Source organism: Sycon ciliatum, chromosome 7, assembly GCF_964019385.1.
Source record: "Sycon ciliatum chromosome 7, ocSycCili1.1, whole genome shotgun sequence".
NCBI lineage: Eukaryota > Metazoa > Porifera > Calcarea > Leucosolenida > Sycettidae > Sycon > Sycon ciliatum.
Window position 1 is genome coordinate 17,727,137 of NC_088649.1, and position 20,442 is coordinate 17,747,578.

A 20,442-nucleotide genomic window follows, 5' to 3' on the forward strand; every position below is an offset into this window, starting at 1 on the left:
TCACGCCATTGTTATACAATTCAGTGCAATGTTGTAGCGTAAGTGCAGTTTGACAGAATCGCATCTCTCTTTTAGTCCCACCACTGTTCACACCTTGTTTTCAGCCACATTCAGGGTTTATTTTATTTTATTTTTTACTATGTTCACATAACCAGCTCGAAAAGAAGAAGGAAAGACAATGGTACAGAGACTAGGACAAACGTGACAACTAATGAGCAGGCGCTGCACCGTTTTCTGTGTGTTTATGTGTGTCTTTTGTTGCACGTGTGTGCATGTACACTGCTGGCAACTGAAATCCGACCCCTCAGCGGTGCGCTTACATCGCAAAGACCCAACATGGGATGGTAAAACTACGAAATTGAGACCGCTAGAATGCGAACGCATCGCTAAGGGGGCGGATTTCAGTTGCCAGCACTGTAGGTGTGGTTCAGAGTTTTTTTTTTTTTTACTTAGGCCACAGCTTCCAATCATGACATGCAAAGCAGCGGTGCAGCATCGCAGGCATGAATCGTGGACGTGGTGACGGGGTCTGATGTGCTCCACCGACCTAGGGTCTCGGCTTCACTGCACAGCAAACGCGTCGAAAGAAAACGGGGGCTTATAATTATCGGGAGAGGGGGGGGGGAGAAGAAGAGAAGATAGATAGATAGAGAGAGAGAGAGAGAGAGAGAGAGAGAGAGAGAGAGAGAGAGAGAGAGAGAGAGAGAGAGAGAGAGAGAGAGAGAGAGAGAGAGAGAGAGAGAGAGAGAGAGAGAGAGAGAGAGAGAGAGAGAGAGAGAGAGAGAGAGAGAGAGAGAGAGAGAGAGAGAGAGAGAGAGAGAGAGAGAGAGAGAGAGAGAGAGAGAGAGAGAGAGAGAGAGAGAGAGAGAGAGAGAGAGAGAGAGAGAGAGAGAGAGAGAGAGAGAGAGAGAGAGAGAGAGAGAGAGAGAGAGAGAGAGAGAGATGGATAACGTCAGCAGGTATAACAGCATAATGATTATTGTACCTGGAGTCACCATAGTAGCGTTCCGGATAGAACCATTGTCTTCAGTTCGCCTACAACGCCAAATTCCGAACCAGCTTTGGCGAGAACCAAACCAGCCTAATGGGCCTGTGGCCGAAGCAAGGGAGATTCAAGAATAATCTAGATTGACTACATGTGTACAATGTATAGAATATTCAAGAATATTCTATGTACGAAACACCTCGATTTTGTGGTGTCAAGCTGTGATCTGGAAGACCGAAAATCCTATTAGCGCTAGCCTGTCCATGAGGTGTATGTGCAATATCACTCAATGCTGTAAATAGCAAGCTGTGTTGGCCCCCGTGGCCTCATCAGCACAGCTACGAGCTTTAAGAGTGCAAGTAAGCCGAAGCACCGCCCATGGTGCAGAGGTAGCACCACATAATAGGTGGTGAATGGACGTGCAGTTCGGTTCATTTCTAATCTTAAGAGCCGGTGCTACATCTACCTGCATCTTGGCAAGAACCAATGACGTATGGTGCATGATACAGATCAATCAGGGACGTCAAAAGAGTGAGTTCCGCTCAGAGGCTTATTGTTCATACATGTACGTAAGAGCTGTTTGCTGTCGAAAGTAACTTAGTTTAGACACTGCAGACTAGTACAATGTAGTTGGTTATTGTTTCACTGAACGGGTCCACGAGAGGTTCGCGGAGACGTACAAGCTTGAAATCATGTGTCACAAGTGGGAACTTACGTGCTGTTGCGGAGTCCTGCTAGTGCACTGCTCGAGTTGGTGTCTGCACGCGTATTGAGTACTCTATTGTAGAGGCTGGAACCTCTCTGTTTTATTACTAGTACAGTGCTACTAAAGAAGCGGAGCTGAAGCTGGATTGGTGACTGGCATACCTGCTGCTTACTCCACAACACCGGCGCATAATGATGTAAAAGACTTCGTGCGCATTCAACTCAAGTTTGTGTTCCGTCAGCGTCAGTGTCAGCAAGTAGTACAATTTGTTCCCAAAATAACTTCGGGACAGTCTGTTCATGGTTTTCATTTGTACAGTGGAACCTGTCTAAGACGACCGCTCAAGGGGCCTTCGAAACGTGGTCTTTGTTACCAGGTGGTCTCCTTATCCAGGGTCATTTGACTGGAAATAGCATCCCTAGCCGTTGGTCCTGGTTCCAGTGGTCTTGTAGGACAGGTGGTCGCCTTATCCGAGTGGTCGCCTTGACAGGTTTCACTATATTATAATAATAATACTACTACAGTGCTAGCAACTGAAATCCGACCCCTGAGCGGTGCGCTCACATCGCAAAAACCCAACACGGGATAGTATAATGAGACCACTAGAATGTGCACGCATTGCTAAAGGGGCGGATTTCAGTTGCCAGCACTGTATGAATGCACGAAGCCAATGCAGATGTCATCAACGAGTAAAAATTCGAGACGTTTCTATTCACTTCACTACATAAGAGAACAACAAGGACATTCAAGGCTTGCTTGCATGCTGCTACTTCAAGTTTCATGCTCTCGCAATCATCAGGCAACTATTCTCTTCACTACACCTTCAACTCGCAATACACCAAGCCCTCGGCTACAACATGCTCGTAATTTTGGTCCCCAGATATTTGCGCTCAGAGGGCGATACTCTAGTGAACGTTTGGGATTTTCCCTGATTGCGTCACCTGTGGGCAAAGTTGCACCGATTCAAATTCAAAATTAGGTTCCAGGCAGTCTATGGGGAAAAAAATAATTTGACACGGGCAACAGGCTGACTTCTGACCTCCCTGTGTTTGGCTATTTGAAAAAGAATTGCACTGGTCACAGAATGTTTTATTTTTTACTAAAAGCCATGTGGTGCACACAATGGAAACATGAAGTAGCCATGGTGATGGGAGCCAGGCCCTCAGTCAACCAACTGTTCCCGACAGATGCAGGCCGTGCTTTTGCCATAGTAACGTTACATGATAGACACAGAAATCGTAGAGTGCAATATGTGGATAAATTGACGATAAAGTGTTCACGCTTCATGTTTTTTTCCAATATCAAACATGAGAAAAAAACGTGCGTTAAATCCTTTTTTTCGCTGTCAGTTGGACCTCTGCCGTGTTTAAATCTAACATTGTAACGTGAGGAGCGCCATCTTGGCGGTGAGATCTCACGTTCGAAATGTTAAAAAACGTGAAGAGTAACGTCTCTAAGGCATGCGACTTTTCAGAAGAAATGAATCAGCTACCCTCCATTGTTCTATCACGAGAAGTCCACTTCTATTTGGTTATCAAACTACAATGCACCTTTTTTTCTTTTCGTTTTTACTAGAGCCACGTAAACCCGTCATGTGTGACCAGTGAATAAGGGGAGTGGTGGCGTGGTCTGGGATGCTCTGCCGACCTTGGGTCTCGGCTTCATCACAACGAGGCGCGCCACCTCGAGGTACAAACCCCTCTGCATAATTATGGATCGGAGACGGAACAAAGACATGATTGTCCCGAATTGCAAGACTACATGTGATTGCGGAGACAAACAAGAGGCTGGCAACCGTAATGCTGTTGCCATAGTAACGTTACATGATAGACACAGAAATCGTAGAGTGCAATGTGTGGATAAATTGACGATAAAGTGTTCACGCTTCATGTTTTTTTCCAATATCAAAGATGAGAAAAAAACGTGCGTTAAATCCTTTTTTCGCTGTCAGTTGGACCTCTGCCGTGTTTAAATCTAACATTGTAACGTGAGGAGCGCCATCTTGGCGGTGAGATCTCACGTTCGAAATGTTAAAAAACGTGAAGAGTAACGTCTCTATTAAAGAAGACTTATAAGGCATGCGACTTTTCAGAAGAAATGAATCAGCTACCCTCCATTGTTCTATCACGAGAAGTCCACTTCTATTTGGTTATCAAACTAACAATGCACCTTTTTTTTCTTTTCTTTTTTACTAGAGCCACGTAAACCCGTCATGTGTGACCCATGAATAAGGGGAGTGGTGGCGTGGTCTGGGATGCTCTGCCGACCTTGGGTCTCGGCTTCATCACAACGAGGCGCGCCACCTCGAGGTACAAACCCCTCTGCATATGGATCGGAGACGGAACAAAGACATGATTGTCCCGAATTGCAAGACTACATGTGATTGTGGAGACAAACAAGAGGCTGGCAACCGTAATGTGAAAAAGAAACAGCAAAACGACACACCTGTGAACAACAATGTGAAAACTATGATGAAGGAGACATGTATTATTAAACATGTTGAACACATACTCAAATAGTTTTGTGCCCATAACACCTCTACAGCAATGTTTGAAAATAAAGAAGATCAAAATACAGCGCTGGCAACTGAAATCCGACCCGTGAGCGATGCGTTCACATTCTAGCGGTCTCTATTTCGCAGTTTCACTATCCCGTGTTGGGTCTTTGCGATGTGAGTGCACCGCTCAGGGGTCGGATTTCAGTTACCAGCACTGTACATGTAGCAGTAACCAAGGCGATGGCAGAATAGACAGCAGGGGAATAATACCCAGGTCACGTGTTACTGGATCGTGCTGCACATGTAATACAGCTTGCCTGTTGCCAGAGGGTAAGTTTTTCCGTCGCTGGCGTAAGCATTTCTCCCCAGGTACAGCTCTCCCAGCCACACGACGGGCGTGTAGTCAAGGTTGTACTGCTGACGGACCTTGGCAAGCAGCCGTCCCACACAGCCTTTCTGAAAGTCGTCTTCACTCGGTAGTGTGGTACTAGCGCCCATTGCGCGACACGAGTTCCTGGAATCCCAGAAATTTCCTTCTTTGCTGCTGAACATCCTTAGTATGTTTAGCGAATTGGGGCAGACTTCATACAACGACGCATCTTTATGGCAAAATACAGAAAAACAGACAAAAGAAAAAGTGTAAATTACAGTAAAACCTGTGACTAAAGACCACCGTGACTAGCGACCAGCCTGGTACTACAGACCACCGTGACTAGCGACCAGCCTGGTACTACAGACCACCGTGACTAGCGACCAGCCTGGTACTACAGACCGCCATGACTAGCGACCAGCCTGGTACTACAGACCACCGTGACTAGCGACCAGCCTGGTACTACAGACCACCGTGACTAGCGACCAGCCTGGTACTACAGACCACCGTGACTAGCGACCAGCCTGGTACTACAGACCACCGTGACTAGCGACCAGCCTGGTACTACAGACCACCGTGACTAGCGACCAGCCTGGTACTACAGACCACCGTGACTAGCGACCAGCCTGGTACTACAGACCACCGTGACTAGCGACCAGCCTGGTACTACAGACCACCGTGACTAGCGGCCAGCCGGGTACTACAGACCACTTCGCCAGGCACGGACGGCCTCACATTCATAATTATACATGAAGAAGTATGGTTGTGCGGTGCAAACCTCTAACTATGGACCACCTGCCATTAAAGACCGCTTGCTCTGGCTCCAAGGGGTGGTCCACCAGTTACTAAACAATCAGCTCATGCGATAACATTGCACGATACTGACCGACGGCACTGAAATTCCTTTCTCGTGGTTGCGCTCACTTTCTCCTCCTATGTTATCATAATTATACTTCCTCTGGAAACCAAAACTTCGTAACTTTAAGACATGACTTTTCAAGGAGTTACCGTATTCAACAAAAGTGTTCTTTTGGAAGAGAAACACTTGAACGCAATCAATCGACATATCTACCATATGTGAAGGATCGATTAGTGGGAGTACAGTCTCAGTCTGGGTCGCAACACACACACACACACACACACACACACACACACACACACACACACACACACCTCAGACCTCAGACATGCCCATCGCGGGAGCGATGATAGCGAACAGCTATGTTTTAGATATAGCAACTTGTGCTGGGATTACACCATTAAACAGCTTGCAAGGCTGATGAATTGACCGCCACCATTTTTAGCCTGGTATCTACCACACAGCTGTTTGAAGTGACTTTTCTGGCCAGTGAATCCCTATTTTTCATTTTTCCACACACACACACACACACACAAACACTACTACTACTACTATAGCATGACTGCCCATTGGGCAATGTCACCCCCGGAGGGGGCCAGAGTTTGGAGGGCACCGTCCCACACAAACACACACACACACACGCACACATTGACCTTGACCTTGATACACGTTGCCTTGATAGGTTACACGGTCCCCGTCAGGTGAGAGGGGTGGAAGAGGCTGAGGAGCAGCACTCCTGATGGCGCACTAGATGGTGACGTAGTCGGAACTTCCTTTGGCAAGGGCACTCAAACGGGAAGTCGGCCCTTTCCGACACTGTCCTACGTTTCGTGCGGTCGCACTTGTGTCTGGCCAAGCCGCTGCTGGACTTGAAACTCCGGTGGCAGGTGCTGCACTGCGGAGTGACCGGGTTGCCGGGGTGCTCGATGTTGGGAGCAGGTCCGTGATCGCACCGATGGGTAGCCAATCCACTGGGACTGCGGAGCCAACGTTGGCAGAGACGACATTGGCAAGCGCCAGCCTGATTGCACACTGGTTTCTGCCGTTCTGCCAAGCATTTGTGACGCTTCTCATCTGATGGGCGAGAGAAGTACCGATCACATACTTGGCAATGGACATTGGGTGTGGGCGGTTCGGGCTCGAAACAGCGGTACATGCGGCGCCAGTCGGGGCGAGAATCTGCCAGATCGTAACATCCCTCCACAGCATTCAGGGCCTTCAGGTCTGCACTAATGCAGTCCTTCCAGCGTTTGCGTGGACCGCCAGGTGGACGGCGGGATGGGAGCAGACCGAACAACAGAATCTTCGGGATGCGCTCTGGTGGCATGCGAGCAACATGACCCAGCCACTCAAGTCGTCGCTGGCGAATCCGGACAGCAAGTGGGCGCTTGTCGCCCCACATTTCCAGCAACTGATCATTGCTGATCCGCTCTTATCAGGCGTCTAACCTTGTTATGCCAAGAACGGTACGCAGACACTGCATGTAGAACGTGGAGAGCCTCCGGATGTCGGCTTGGATGAAGTCGCCTCCGAGTTTGGACACGCACACACACACACACACACACACACACACACACACACACACACACACACACACACACACACACACACACACACACACACACACACACACACACATACACAGTAACACACACATGTACACAGGTATGCACACTACGCACTGTACTACCTACGGGAATCCATTGTTAAGCATTGATGATTGGCCACAGTTCCTTTGCAGAACGCATTCGGGCAGACTTTCAGAAAATCGGGTCTCCAAGTGTTGCACTGTCGACTGCACACATGGTTAACTGGATGGAGAAGCAGATTGAAGGGAGAGACATTATCAATGCATGAACAAAAAGGGTGCTTGTATCACTGCTGTAGCGCAGTATCTACTTTCCTCGCCGTTTGTGCTTGTGTTGTCATGTAAATGTAGCAATGCACCCGTCACGACATGCTTTGCACCCGTCACGACGTGCTTTGCACTTCTCTACGCGTGCTGTCACTAGGTACAGCGCTTGCTTCCTTCTTTCACACTGCTGTTTTTTCCATGTCCACCTCATTCCTGATGAAGGTCATGAAGACCGAAACTTTGAAACGATACCGGTAATGGATTTGTTTGAAATACAGTGCTCTCTTGAGTGTAGGCAGGTTGCCTGCAATCTATTCATGAATAATGAAGCTGCGTGAAGCGTCCTTTAAAATTTTTAAAAAGGGTTCAGGTGCTGTAAAAGGCGACTAAGAAGGCATTTCGTCAATATAGAATGATTTCAACTGCATCGGATCTTCAAATATATCCACTGAATGCATTTAAGCAAGGAGTCTAACTCCCGTTTTCCTGGGTTTGTACTCTTGCTTCTTAGCACTCACCACTGATTGCTGCTTGTGGGAAGGACCCAGACCCCAAATTCGCTACAACATCCGTGTCAAGCAAGTACAAATGCGGCGTGTATTGGTTGTAGAGCGCTCCACAGAGTCTGTAGTCCTGTACAAGCGGGTTGCCTTTAAGATTGATAGCACTGCACAGAGAGGAAACAAATTGGGTTAAGGGGGCACATCACCCAAAAATTTCATATGGCATTCAATTGACCGTAACTTTGGTGTTTCTCAGTGGATTTGAGTGAAATTTTGACCACACACTCCTGCCACTATGCTGGCCCTCAGGACATGATTTACAAGTTCTTGCGTCTCACTGACAGGCTTTCCAGGCCGGAAAAACTCAAATTTCCGGCATAGTGCTACGGTGTGCGAGCCACCCAGGAGCCAAACAAATGCATTTACATTTTTTTCACATTTTCGTGCCCATTCTGTCCGTGCGCGGGACCCAAACCTAAAACTAGTCCAGAAGCAGCCATGGGTGGTGGGGTAGGGCCCCTCAACGTGGCCCTGGAATCTGTCACAACGGAACGAGTGGGCGTTCTTTCACGGACTCCCACAGACCCAAGGCAATTTTTGAATTTTTTTAGGTTTGGCACGTGCTACGAGGTCGTACCTTTGATACAACATCCAGTGCTGGGACCTCCACAGCAAGCCATTTCCACAGCGCTGCAAACCAAATCCAGGATGCCCTCAGAAACCGGCAAAGACTGCCACTCACGTTTCACTACTGCCTAGTACTGAATCCTACCTGACTTCTTGACACGACTCAAACTTGCCAAAGTCACTAAATCAACGTCAACTACAATAATCAAGCCACATATCTGCAACGTCACGAGGGTGCTGGCAAAAGTCCTGCTGCACGGCGGCGGGCTTCGCCCGCCGCCGTGCAGCCCAATACGTGGTTTTTTAACGTGATTTTTTGGACTTTTTTGGACTTGGGGCAAAATTCTGCACACTTTCGCGTGTTTCCATAATACGACAAGTTGCGCACGGTCTGCTCACATTCAAATACAGTGCTGCCAACAAATGACAGCATGCAACAAAAAAATCTTTCCTTGCAAGGGCACATTTTCGGCCATAACTCTTGAACGGCTGGTCAGATAGGGACACAGTTTTCAGAGAATTTGCAGCTATTCATGCTCTTTCAACTGACGTAGCACTCAATATGAATTTACAAATTCGATTTTTCAGCGAATTTTTGGGTGATGTGCCCCCTTAAGAAAGAGTTTGAAACTCCGGTATTGAGCCAATAATAAAAGTAGAAAGGAAAAGGACATATGGAAATGAGTTAAGAGTAACTCTCCACCACTGTAACTAGATACTATTAAAGTCTATTAGTCTATTATACAGTCAGAAAGTGCAACAACTAGGCACAAAACTGACAAGAGTACTGAGACATTCGACGTCCTGACACAAAAAAGTGTTAGTAATGTTTCTCTGCATACCACTCTTAGACTAACCATACATCTTAGCACCGCTCTCCAAGCGGGCTCTGCGGTGGGCTTCACGAATCCATTAAGTTAAAAAAAGTTCTGGATTGGCCTTGATAGAAACATCCGCTGACTTTTTTCTTTGAAAGTTTATTTTCAAATTTCAATGAATACGGTATAGTGTGCGGTCATTCTATCTTATCATGCGTCGACGTTCTTCACTGATTTATGTAGCCCGGATACAAATTGAAAAGTATTGCCAAGAGGATGTAGGAGCATGCCGGCCCAGTAGACTGTCTCAATACCGCTGTACTAACTACCTCAACGTCCCCAACCCCCTACCAACGACCCAATACGTCTTATTTTGCCTCGATGAACTGTAAATTGACCAACGGACCATAACATGCTTCTCCCAGTATTTCGTCCAATTTCATGTCCCATTTGTCACAGAACTGTTTCGAAGGTATACTAGATGCACATCACCTGAGTAAGAAGAGCCTTGAGTGTGATTCATAGAAAAGGGAATGGATGATGGACAAAGAACAAGTAGAGGCTAGTATTGGAGCCTAGTGCAATTCACAAGAACTACCAAGGTTCTCTGAAAGAAAAAAGGCAAAAACATCGTAAGCAATTGGAAACGCCGGGACTGACCTAGGTCCAACAAACATTGATCACTTACGCAGAATAAGACAGGCCCCGAAACACGTTAGGCGGCAGCAATTGTATTTTGTTGCCAGACATATTCCTGAAAGGAAACAATTGTAAATGAACGGCGTGGTTGGGCAATAACTACACGCAAACTGAGAAGGATTACTGAACCATTCAACTGCCTGCCACTAAGCCTTTACACAAAAAAGAGTTACTCGCAGTGTTTCTCAACCTTCTTTGTACAAGCGTCACGTCAATCGACGAAGAGCCTGAGTTACAGCATTTCAGAAACGGACACAATCTATGCATAGCGTGATGAAGAATGATCTAAGTTCGATTGTGTAAGAGTAATGAGTCTTCACTTAGCATAGACATATTATAAAATTCCTTGGGGAATTTTCCTGAAGGTGCAGGGGAGAGCCCAATATTAATTTTTTTAATACTCATACCGCCTACTTATACACTTGAAAGGACCTGCTACTTACAATTGTACAAGATGGTGAAGATTGGCGAAAACGTTTGGTCCTACGGTTTGTATTTGACTTTTGGACAGATCTCTGAACAGCACAAGGAAGAACAACCAGAAAAAAAGAACAAACCCATTCCTCGAATTGTTTGATGTAGACACTCCTGCCAGAATTGTACAGTAAAACCTGGTGTAAGCGACCTCTGAGTTTAGCGACCACCTGCTCTTAACGACCGTTTCTTTCATGCACCGACAGTTCTACACAGGCACTGTGGGACCTGGTTCTAAAGACCACCTGGCTTTAACGACCGCTTTTGCTTGCACCGTGGGGTGGTCGCGTTAAACAAGGTGTTACTGTAATCAAAGGGAGTGCGTGGGGACAGTAGTGATAGAACTTCGGTCAGCAAATTAGACTCACGCGCACACAAAAGAAACATACCTTGCCATCCGCACACAAGCCCACATACACAGAAACACGCACGCACGCACACACGCACGCACGCACAAATAAACATATACATGCACACACTATTAGAAGGATAGAGCGCATGTTAGCGGTGCTAGGGTTGTTCTAACCAAGACCATCACCTATCACACTAAGGAAAACGAACCCAAAAAAGGTTTCCATGGATAGCGGACGTCGATCCTCGTGAGGAGGGGGTTAAACCAAATGCGAGATGGGTTAGCCCACCGTTTTCTGGTTTTGTCAGACAACTTGTGTTTGAACCTTTTTGATTTAAAGTCCAGAACAGAACGGAACAACAAGGACAATCAAGGCTTGTTTGCCGCTGGTTTGCTGCTTGCTTGCTGCTCCCTGTTGTTCTGTATTACGCTCTGCCTCTGCGGTGTTGAGCACTGTCAGCACACTGGGTACGTCCTCCGGCGATTTAAAGTCCATTAAAATTTCTCGATATGATACGGTTCGACATAGCATACTGGTGTAATTTCTACCCGTGATGGGAATGAAAGAATGTTTGTGCGTGTGTGTTATTGGTATGTTTAGGTGTTTGTGTATACGTGTTCTCTGGTCGTGTCACGAAAAGAAGAAAGTGGTTGCGTCATAGCCGCGTATCTTTTGGTATTGATTTATTTGAATTCGGTATCTCAACAGTACAATGTACAACTTGGGAAGATCCGAATGACATAGATACATTAACATAAAAGTGGAGTAGGTGCTACAGCTGATCATTTTATCGCAGATTGTGGGACTAAACTAATACCAGTATGCAAGTACACAAGAAATAAAAGCTGAATAAATACGACTGCATGACATTGGGGAAAAGCACCAATTAGAGCAAAACAAAGCGACACATCACTCATTGAAAACATTTTCAAAAAGGACCCCGTATGGATTCCATCACCTCTGTCCACCGGTTCCAGCGCACGTTAAAAGCATCCCGAGTATCTTAATATCCGGTTACACATTGTGGTTCGATGGAAACAGTTCGCGACCATATAAGTGACTTACAAGGAATGGAGTTTGACTAATGGGTCAAATAAACCGTCCATCAAATGTGGAATCTCGCTATTTGACATGTATCTGCGCAACAACAGAAAGAGAGACACAACCAGAACCTTTTTTTTTCTTTTTTTCTCCACAATATCCTTTAACATGTTATTCACAGTGGGTCCAATGTTATTAGGCATTTTGCCTGTTTTGATTTTCCACTATAAATAAAGTATACACACACAACCAGAAAGAATTTGGATATGAACAGAAGAAAAACAGAGCCAGAAAGAAGGAACAGAGGAGGGAGAAAGGTATAGAGGGAGACGGCCAGAGAGATAGATAGAGAGAGAGAGACTGATAGAGGCAGACAAACAGAGAGAGGCGGAGAGAGGCAGAGACAAAGAAAAGGACAGAGAGACAGAGATACAGAGAGAGAAAGAAAAAGAGGGCTGAAGAGAGGGAGAGAGAGGGAGAGAGAAAAAGAGAGAGAAGGGGGAGAGAGATGGATAGAGAGAGAGAGAGAGAGAGAGAGAGAGAGAGAGAGAGAGAGAGAGAGAGAGAGAGAGAGAGAGAGAGAGAGAGAGAGAGAGAGAGAGAGAGAGAGAGAGAGAGAGAGAGAGAGAGAGAGAGAGAGAGAGAGAGAGAGAGAGAGAGAGAGAGAGAGAGAGAGAGAGAGAGAAGAGGAGAGAGAGAGACAGACAGAGACAGAGACAGAGAGAGAGAGACAGAGACAGAGAGAGACACAGAGAGACACAGAGAGACAGAGAGAGAGACAGAGAGAGAGAGAGACAGAGACAGAGAGACAGACAGAGAGAGACTGAGACAGAGAGACACAGAGAGAGACAGAGACACGGATAGACCGAGACACAGAGACACAGAGAGACACAGAGACAGAGAGACACAGAGACACAGAGACACAGAGACACAGAGAGACATAGAGAGAGAAACACAGTCAGACAGGAAGAGAGACAGAGGGACAGAGAGAGTCATGTAGACAAAAAAATAAATTCAAAATATGATTGGCGCGAAGGGATTCTTTGATAGAGATATCCTGAACTGCGTATGGAACACTACAGTGAAAGTTGGCTCCTGGAAAACTTACAGATTGTAGAGAATGTTGAAATGAGCGAATGCCTGGCTATCACTGATGTGCAGCTGGTTGTTTTCCAAATGCCTGCAAGCGAGAAACACACGATCATATCAGTGTATGCAAAGATTTGTCAAGTTGAAATTGAGAAGGTGCACATCGACTCATGAGGATCTACTCATTGACATTGACGCACGCATACACATCCACAAGCATTCAAAGCGTTGCCAATAATCAACTGTTCCAAAGAAAGAGGTGGTAACCGTCTGAAAATAATGACTGCCACCAACAGGTCTCGAACCGGAGATATTCTCTTATGGCCAGCGATGCTCTACCCACTGTGCTATGGTGCAGCTGTTATCTCAACAGTGGCCCTATTCCTCAGACTGCGAACCCACACCTCCTGTGAATCCATGCTAACAAGTAGAGACAACGCTGCCTAGAAACTATGCTTCAAATGTTCAAGAAACATAAGGGGAAAATGACTTACAATAGCTATGAAAAAGAATAACCTCCCGCTCATGTCAAACAACAAAAGTAGCAAAGGTTCAGTTCCAGAACGTTTGCTACTTTGTTGTTTGACATGAGCGTGAGTTCAATTTTGTCCCTAGCTATTTTACGGCTACTATCCCTACGGTGGAAGAGTGCGTTGCTCCCTACATGGGAGCTCGCGATTTTCTTGCCGACTTGAATTCTGACTTGACGGACTCATGACTGCCATCCAGACTGCCATCCCCACGGTGAATAATGAAAATAACTTACAAAATGTATGTTTGCTCCCTGTCGCTTTGTGGAATAGGTGGAAACGATGCGTAGCCGCGAGAAGAGCAATCGTACTGGAAGACCTCTCTGAGTGGAACGAACACGTTCCTTCGCAGGCATGCAATGGGCCAGGCTCTACTGCTGCTGCAGCAAAGTACAACAGCCAGCACGAGGGCTAGCAGCATGGTGTGGCTGAGTCTTTGCACGGCTCTACGTGTACCTTCATGAACACACAAAAAAAGACAACATAAAAGTCATGGTGACCGTGCCATGTATTTAGATGGTCATTAGGAAGATGCCAAACAATAGGAGGTGATCGTCTGCCTTTGAAGTATAATTTACAGCTATTTTTCGCTGTAATAAATATAATGAATATAATTTCAATACAAATAATCTACTAATTTCCCACTGATGATAGGAACGAGAAAATCGATTCTGGGTTTCAATAATACTATTCTTATAAAACACACATACATGTCGAACAAGTAACGTAGTTGCGTGATGTCTGCGGCCTTCATCCTATTCATAGCATAGCTATTTTATAATTTCAATAGTGATCTGAAACAGCTAAACGACGATTGCACCCCAAACCCACTGTATGTGACCTAGGCGTAGCTCTCCGACATCATGATAGTGTACCTGCACTTACCTTTGAACCACTGATTTCGACTGATCGCATCAAAATAGTAACTATTATTGTCATCGGCATTTTTCGCTTATTACATCACCAAGCACGCTTGGCTAGTCTTCGCGTAGGCCAAATCCAATGAAGATTGAGGAACGAATGGCGTTACAGAGTTGCTTATACGCATGCAATATACCGACGCCAATGGCCATGTGGTACTGAAAATCCTATTTCTCTCTGATTGTTAATTCGTTCGAACTTGACTTGTAATTGCCGGTCCATACACTTCCTATTGACTGTTTTCTCATTTTCCCAAGTGCAGCTTTATCGAGCCACACTTTCTATTCTATCGCCATCATAATATTGGGTATCAGTGCCCGTTTGGTTTACGATGTAAAAATAAAACTTCAAACAAACAAAAACAACTGACCAACAAGTTCAATGCCCCACCATCACTGCTAGCCCCTGCTCAGCCCCTGCTCAGTAGATGTCACGTTTTTCCTAGTTTCAGTACCATTGTCTCTCTTTTTTCTTTTTTTTTTGGGCTGGAAATGAGAACATATTTAAAAAGAAAAAGAAAAACGGTGTGTATGTACATCGCAAGGGCTGCATGCACACCTCTTTCCATGTACCCGTATAGGGTCACGGTGGACCTAGCAAGTATGCAGTGGCGGGTATGTCTTTGGTGTTCATTTTATATTTTTTTACAAGAAAACACAGCCCTACTAATACTCAGGGGAAGAGGACAACTGAAATGACACTGGACAACAAGACAAAGGGGAGTAGGGGCGATGTGTGTGGTGTGGATAACGAGTCTCTTTCAAAGGCTTGTGAGGCGATTCCCCGGGGGTTTTCTATGTGCAGAGCTGAATTTGCCAATCATTCACTAGTTTGTTAGAGTGTAACCAAACGCGCGCGTACGCACACACACCTCAGACCTCAGACATGCCCATCGCGGGAGCGATGATAGCGAACAGCTATGTTAGACATAGCAACTTGTGCTGGGATTACACCATTCAACAGCTTGCAAGGCTGATGAATTGACCGCCACTATTTTTAGCCTGGTATCCACCACACAGCTGTTTGAAGTGACTTTTTCTGGCCAGTGAATCCCTATTTTTCATTTTCCATTTTTTTCTTTTTTTTTTTCTTTTTCTACACACACACCACACCACATACTCCGGCATACACTGGCTGTTGGTAACCACCCAAGAGAATGAAAGAAAAGTCAGGAAGAGTCTGAGAAAGAGAAGAAAGACGTGTGTGACCATAATCGTCGGGAATCGAACCCGCAACCTATCGATTGGAAATCGCTGCACATACCACTGCACCATATGGGACGCACACACACACACACACACACACACACACACAAACATGATGATGTGGGTCCCTGATTAGTAGTGTTGAGAGAGAGAAAAAGAGAGAGGGATAGAGAGAGAGACAGAGACAGAGACACAAAGAGAGGACGAGAGAGAGAGAGATAGAGGGAGAGAGAGAGAGAGAGAGAGAGAGAGAGAGAGAGAGAGAGAGAGAGAGAGAGAGAGAGAGAGAGAGAGAGAGAGAGAGAGAGAGAGAGAGAGACAGAGAGGGTTGAGAAAGAGAGATAAATATATAGAGAGAGAGAGACAGAAAAAGAGACAGATTGAGTGAAAAAGAGTGAGTGAAAAAGAGAGATAGAGAGAGAGGGTGGGGTGAGGGAGAGTGAGCAGCATAACAGCATAACGTACCTCCAGTCCCCATCGTGGGAAATTGAAAGGAATAGGCGTCTTGCTTTCTCCTGCCGCACTGAACACCAGTTGCAAAGTAGACGAATGGGCACATGAACACATAAAGCAAATCTCCAGCAGTAGCTAGATGCATCCGACGTGCAAGCAAAAGGTAGCACTAGGCTTCTCCATCCCGTTACATCATGCACGGGTGAAGAACCCACTTGCACCGGAGGGCGTCACGGGCCGCATGAACCCTTTGCATTACTTTCGGTTCTTTAGGCCGGATTTCACTTGCCATAACTATGTGTATGGTACGTTGGTATGTGTGTGTTCAACCAAGCTGCTATCCGGAAAAAGTGCGAACGTTCTGCAATCAAAGTACTTCAGGGTTTTTTCCGCTATGGGACTTTCAGAACTGCGCTGTGAAGAATCCTACAGGTTCAACAAAGAGTACTTGTACTCTCGGTTCAGGTACCAACAGGCGATCAGCTCAGATGTGTTCATCTACATGTCTCGTGCTTGCGAAATGTATTGCGACTCTGTGCATGCACATTAAAGCCTGATAGGTGTGAAATCTCGGATGTTGATGCCATTGTATTGCCTCAATATTCGTGTGCAATTTTGTAAATTGGACCCATAGTAACTGCATGCAAATCAATTCAGCTCTCCTTCGGACGTCTCGCGATATTTGAATTGAGGCATCCTCGCCATCCTTCATTATTACCGGTCTCGTAGTTTCACGGAGTACCCTCAAGTGGCGCAAACTCCGGTTTACGGGAACATTTATAGATGCTACTCTCCAGTCTCCACACATAATAGTATTAGTATTATTAATTTTTGTAACATGGAAAATGTGGGCACAAGTTATTCGATCGAGTCCACCAACTAAACCAGATTTTGAACGGTCAGACATGCACAATCTAGCACAAAACTGACAAGGAATTCTGAGACTGCATGAACGTCACACCGTTCAAAATCTGCTTTAGTTGGCGGACTCGATCGCATAACTTGTGCCCACATTTTTAATGTTATAAAGTTTTTCCTTGGCTCACAATATGAGCTTTAAGAGGCAATGTCTGTAAAAACCAAACATCACCCGACATGGTTGATTATGGTGGTGAAGACACACCTGGCAATATGGCGGTAAACACACGTCTGCCCACACACGCTCTCTAAGCTGCAAAGTTCTGGCACAGAGCTCTCCTTCTCACCACCACCACCATCAGTTCGCACCCGGCGCCTAGTCGATGCATGGTTGGCGGTATCTGACATAGCAGGCTGGTACATCAAGTAGCGCATGGCACATAGAAGATGACACAGCAACGACATAGCTCGATTGCGACGTACGTTTCGTCCCCGCTGGACTGGCTACTTGATGTACCAGCCTGTTATGTCGGATACCGCCAATCATGCATCGACGAGGCGCCAGGCGCGAACTGATGGTTGTGGTGGCGGTGAGAAGGAGAGCTCTGTGCCAGAACTTTGCAGCTGAGAGAGCGTGTGTTGGCAGGCGTGTGTTTACCGCCATATTGCCAGGTGTGTCTTCACCACCATAGTTGATAAATTTTATCAACCATAAGTACAGCTGCAGTGGTGTCTTCAACTTCATTCTCCCGAGTCAAGCTCCGTGTGAAGACATCCAAGCAGACGATTGCCTGATGAGTCCAGCAGGGACGAAACGTACGTCGCAATCGAGCTATGTCGTTGCTGTGTCATCATCTATGTGCCATGCGCTACTTCATGCACCAGCTATAATTCTCTCTCCGACCGTCAATTTCCTGTTCAAGCATCACTGGATCCACGATGGTTACACTCTGCCTGTGACCACACTAACATTATGATTTTAAGTACGGTTGTGTACAGCAGCTGCTTGCCAAGGTCCGTCAGCAGTACAACCTTGACTATACACCCGTCTTGTGGTTGTTACAATATTATCACTATCGTGGCACAATAACTATTTTCAAGACTTTTTTCGCGTGGCGAATGTTCTTGAGCCGCTGAGCAGAATCTACGCACGCTCGAACACTTGAAATGCCTCCATGTTGACGGTTCGCAAGATTCTAGCGAGCTTGGTGGAATCTATTATTTATTTGGACATTTTTTGGGGAATCTGAATTAGAACGGCAGAAGCTCATTCGGAGAAGACGGCGTGTCGCCGCTGTCGGATTGTCGCTACTGTGTTTCAGACGTATTTGCTTTAACGTGCTATTGAGGATGGACAGAAAATGAAGTGACCGCTTTCTTGAACATCGACGTTTTGTCTACATTGTAGCTGAAACATCATTCTCATCTGGCGTCTAGAACGCAATTATTATGAGTTGTGAGTGCCAGCTGAGCTGCACACGAGCTGGACACCATTCGTCAGCTGGGAATTTGCATCGAAGCTCTTGATAGCCACGATAAGCATAATTATTATATAGAGGTAACCTTGTTTGACTCAATACGCATGCAGGTGATACCACTAGTGGCACTACAACGTAAATGGTGCAAAATTGATGCAACAGCGAATATGTACTTCGTACAATCACGAAAAATTGTAAGGCAAGTGTTCATGCCTGTCATAGAAGAATTTCAGCCATAAGTACTTGTTGTCATGGTCATAAATAATGCAGGACTTGAGTTGGCTCTGGACATAAACACACTTGTGGTGAATACGGTCATTATTGCGAGGAAAATATTTAGCCATTGTATGTTAACACCTGATGCCGCACTACAAGCAATATTTCATGTACATGTATGTGAGACTCAATTGCATCCACATGGCCGTAGATGCATGTAAGCACACAATGCTGTACAGTTTACATGTAAGTAGTAGTCGACATGTGGTGCCTTCCTGCTGCACAATCATGCTGCATGCGGCAAATTGGCAACGACGGATGACTTATCCGCACCTATCCACTACTGTACTTACCTTATCCATATTGCCCGATAGCGCATTGCGTCGGATCACTATGCAACAAAGGAGCTTTGGAGAGAATATACACGGAAGCAAAGTAGGTTTCAACGGTACAGCACTAGTCACAATGAGGGGAGTTACGAGGATGGTTGGGCCGTGACACATAGATGATGATTGTTAATGATTCATGCATGGTGGAAAATTACCACCAATGACGATGATATTGCTTGCACAACAATGACATCAGTACCGATAGGAGCAGTGACACAGCCTTACTGCTCCAAGTAGGATTTAGAAACGAGTGAAGGGAGAGCAGACTGGTCTAATAGCAGACCGGGTGTAAGCAAGGAAGTAATCGGCATCAGAGGTGAGCTTGCCCATCAGAAAACAGATGATGATCACCAAACACAGAGAATTTGGCTATGTGTATGTGTGTGTCACAGTGTGCGCATGTGCGTGTGTCTGCATGTGCGTTTGTGTGTATGCCCGCACATCTGTGTATGAGAGAGAGGCAGACGAGAGGGATCAAGGTCTGACCTCACGGTTAAATGCTGACGGTGTGGAATAGCAACAGTGCGAAATCGGGCAGGGTAGGTAATGGCCCACACTGGAGCCGAGTAGGAGCGCCAGTGGTTGAGGGCTAGCACAGGAGTAGCAGCAGCTCCAGCCTAGGAAGATCAGCTTCTGGATGAAAATCTCCCGGACACAGTAGGTACCAAGCTTCACTAGCAGATTGCCGGCAGGGGCGCACGGCGAGCACCCATACATCCCTCAAGCCACCAGAACCGCAGTACTTGGACACGATCCAGGTGCTTACCCGCCAACAATGCTGAGAAGGCACTGGGGGTGAGTGGATAAGTCTCACAACCACTGGCACAAGTGCCGAAAACGACCCCATTAGCTGCATCCATGTACCCCTTGTGCCTGGCCACAAGTTCCCAGTGGACTGTGGGTAGCAGCACGGCTGGAAAAAGCCGGACCCTGTATTTCAAGTCTGTGGTCATGCTCGATCATAAGTTCCTGTGTGGCTCCAGTGCCTTCTCAGCACTGAATTCGGCACGTCCAACAAACGGAATAGTGTTCTCTGATATATTCTCTACGTGCTGGGTATGGTCGCGTTTACTTGGAAGCTCAATGCATCACCACTTTCGATTTTGAGACTTGGCCGATGGACTATAACACCCGGTAAACCTTAGCGGCAGATGCAGCGCCTAACGGTGGGGGTGAGTGGATAAGTCTCACAACCACTGGCACAAGTGCCGAGACCGACCCCATTAGATTGAGATACGAGAGGTACCTGGTTCAAGTCCTGCCTGGGAGCGGTTTTTCCAGCCGTGCTGCTACCCACAGTCAACTGGGAACTTGTGGCCAGGCACAAGGGGTACATTGATGCAGCTAATGGGGTCGTTCTCGGCACTTGTGCCAGTGGTTGTGAGACTTGTCAACTCACCCCCACCTTTGGGCGCTGCACCTGCCGCTAGGGTTTACCGGAATTTTGCGGCCGTCGTGAGTTGCCTTCGGGAACAGACACGGTAATTTACTTTTGTTTTTACCACCTGATACTCAG

The 20,442-nt window shown here is 46.4% G+C and overlaps 1 protein-coding gene across 1 annotated transcript; it reads right to left on the minus strand.

Moving 5' to 3' along the window:
- Positions 1-4,035: 4,035 nt before the first annotated feature.
- Positions 4,036-16,078, minus strand: LOC135820572 (uncharacterized). Its single transcript, XM_065333639.1, has 9 exons — positions 15,998-16,078; positions 13,643-13,862; positions 12,896-12,967; positions 11,812-11,883; positions 10,363-10,434; positions 9,909-9,974; positions 7,791-7,939; positions 7,112-7,228; positions 4,036-4,787 (listed from the first exon to the last, which is right to left on the minus strand). Exons 1-9 carry the CDS (start codon positions 16,008-16,010, stop codon positions 4,471-4,473), a joined length of 1,098 nt encoding a protein of 365 aa, XP_065189711.1. The 5' UTR covers positions 16,011-16,078; the 3' UTR covers positions 4,036-4,470.
- Between the last annotated feature and the right edge of the window lie 4,364 nt (positions 16,079-20,442).

Excerpts from the sequence above, each read along its gene's own strand:
- LOC135820572 (XM_065333639.1), bottom strand. Across the intron at positions 10,435-11,811 it reads TTAGTCAAACTCCATTCCTT|AGATCTGTCCAAAAGTCAAA; the intron begins GTAAGTCACTTA and ends TGTGCTGTTCAG. Across the intron at positions 7,229-7,790 it reads CCCACAAGCAGCAATCAGTG|TTAACCATGTGTGCAGTCGA; the intron begins GTGAGTGCTAAG and ends TTCTCCATCCAG.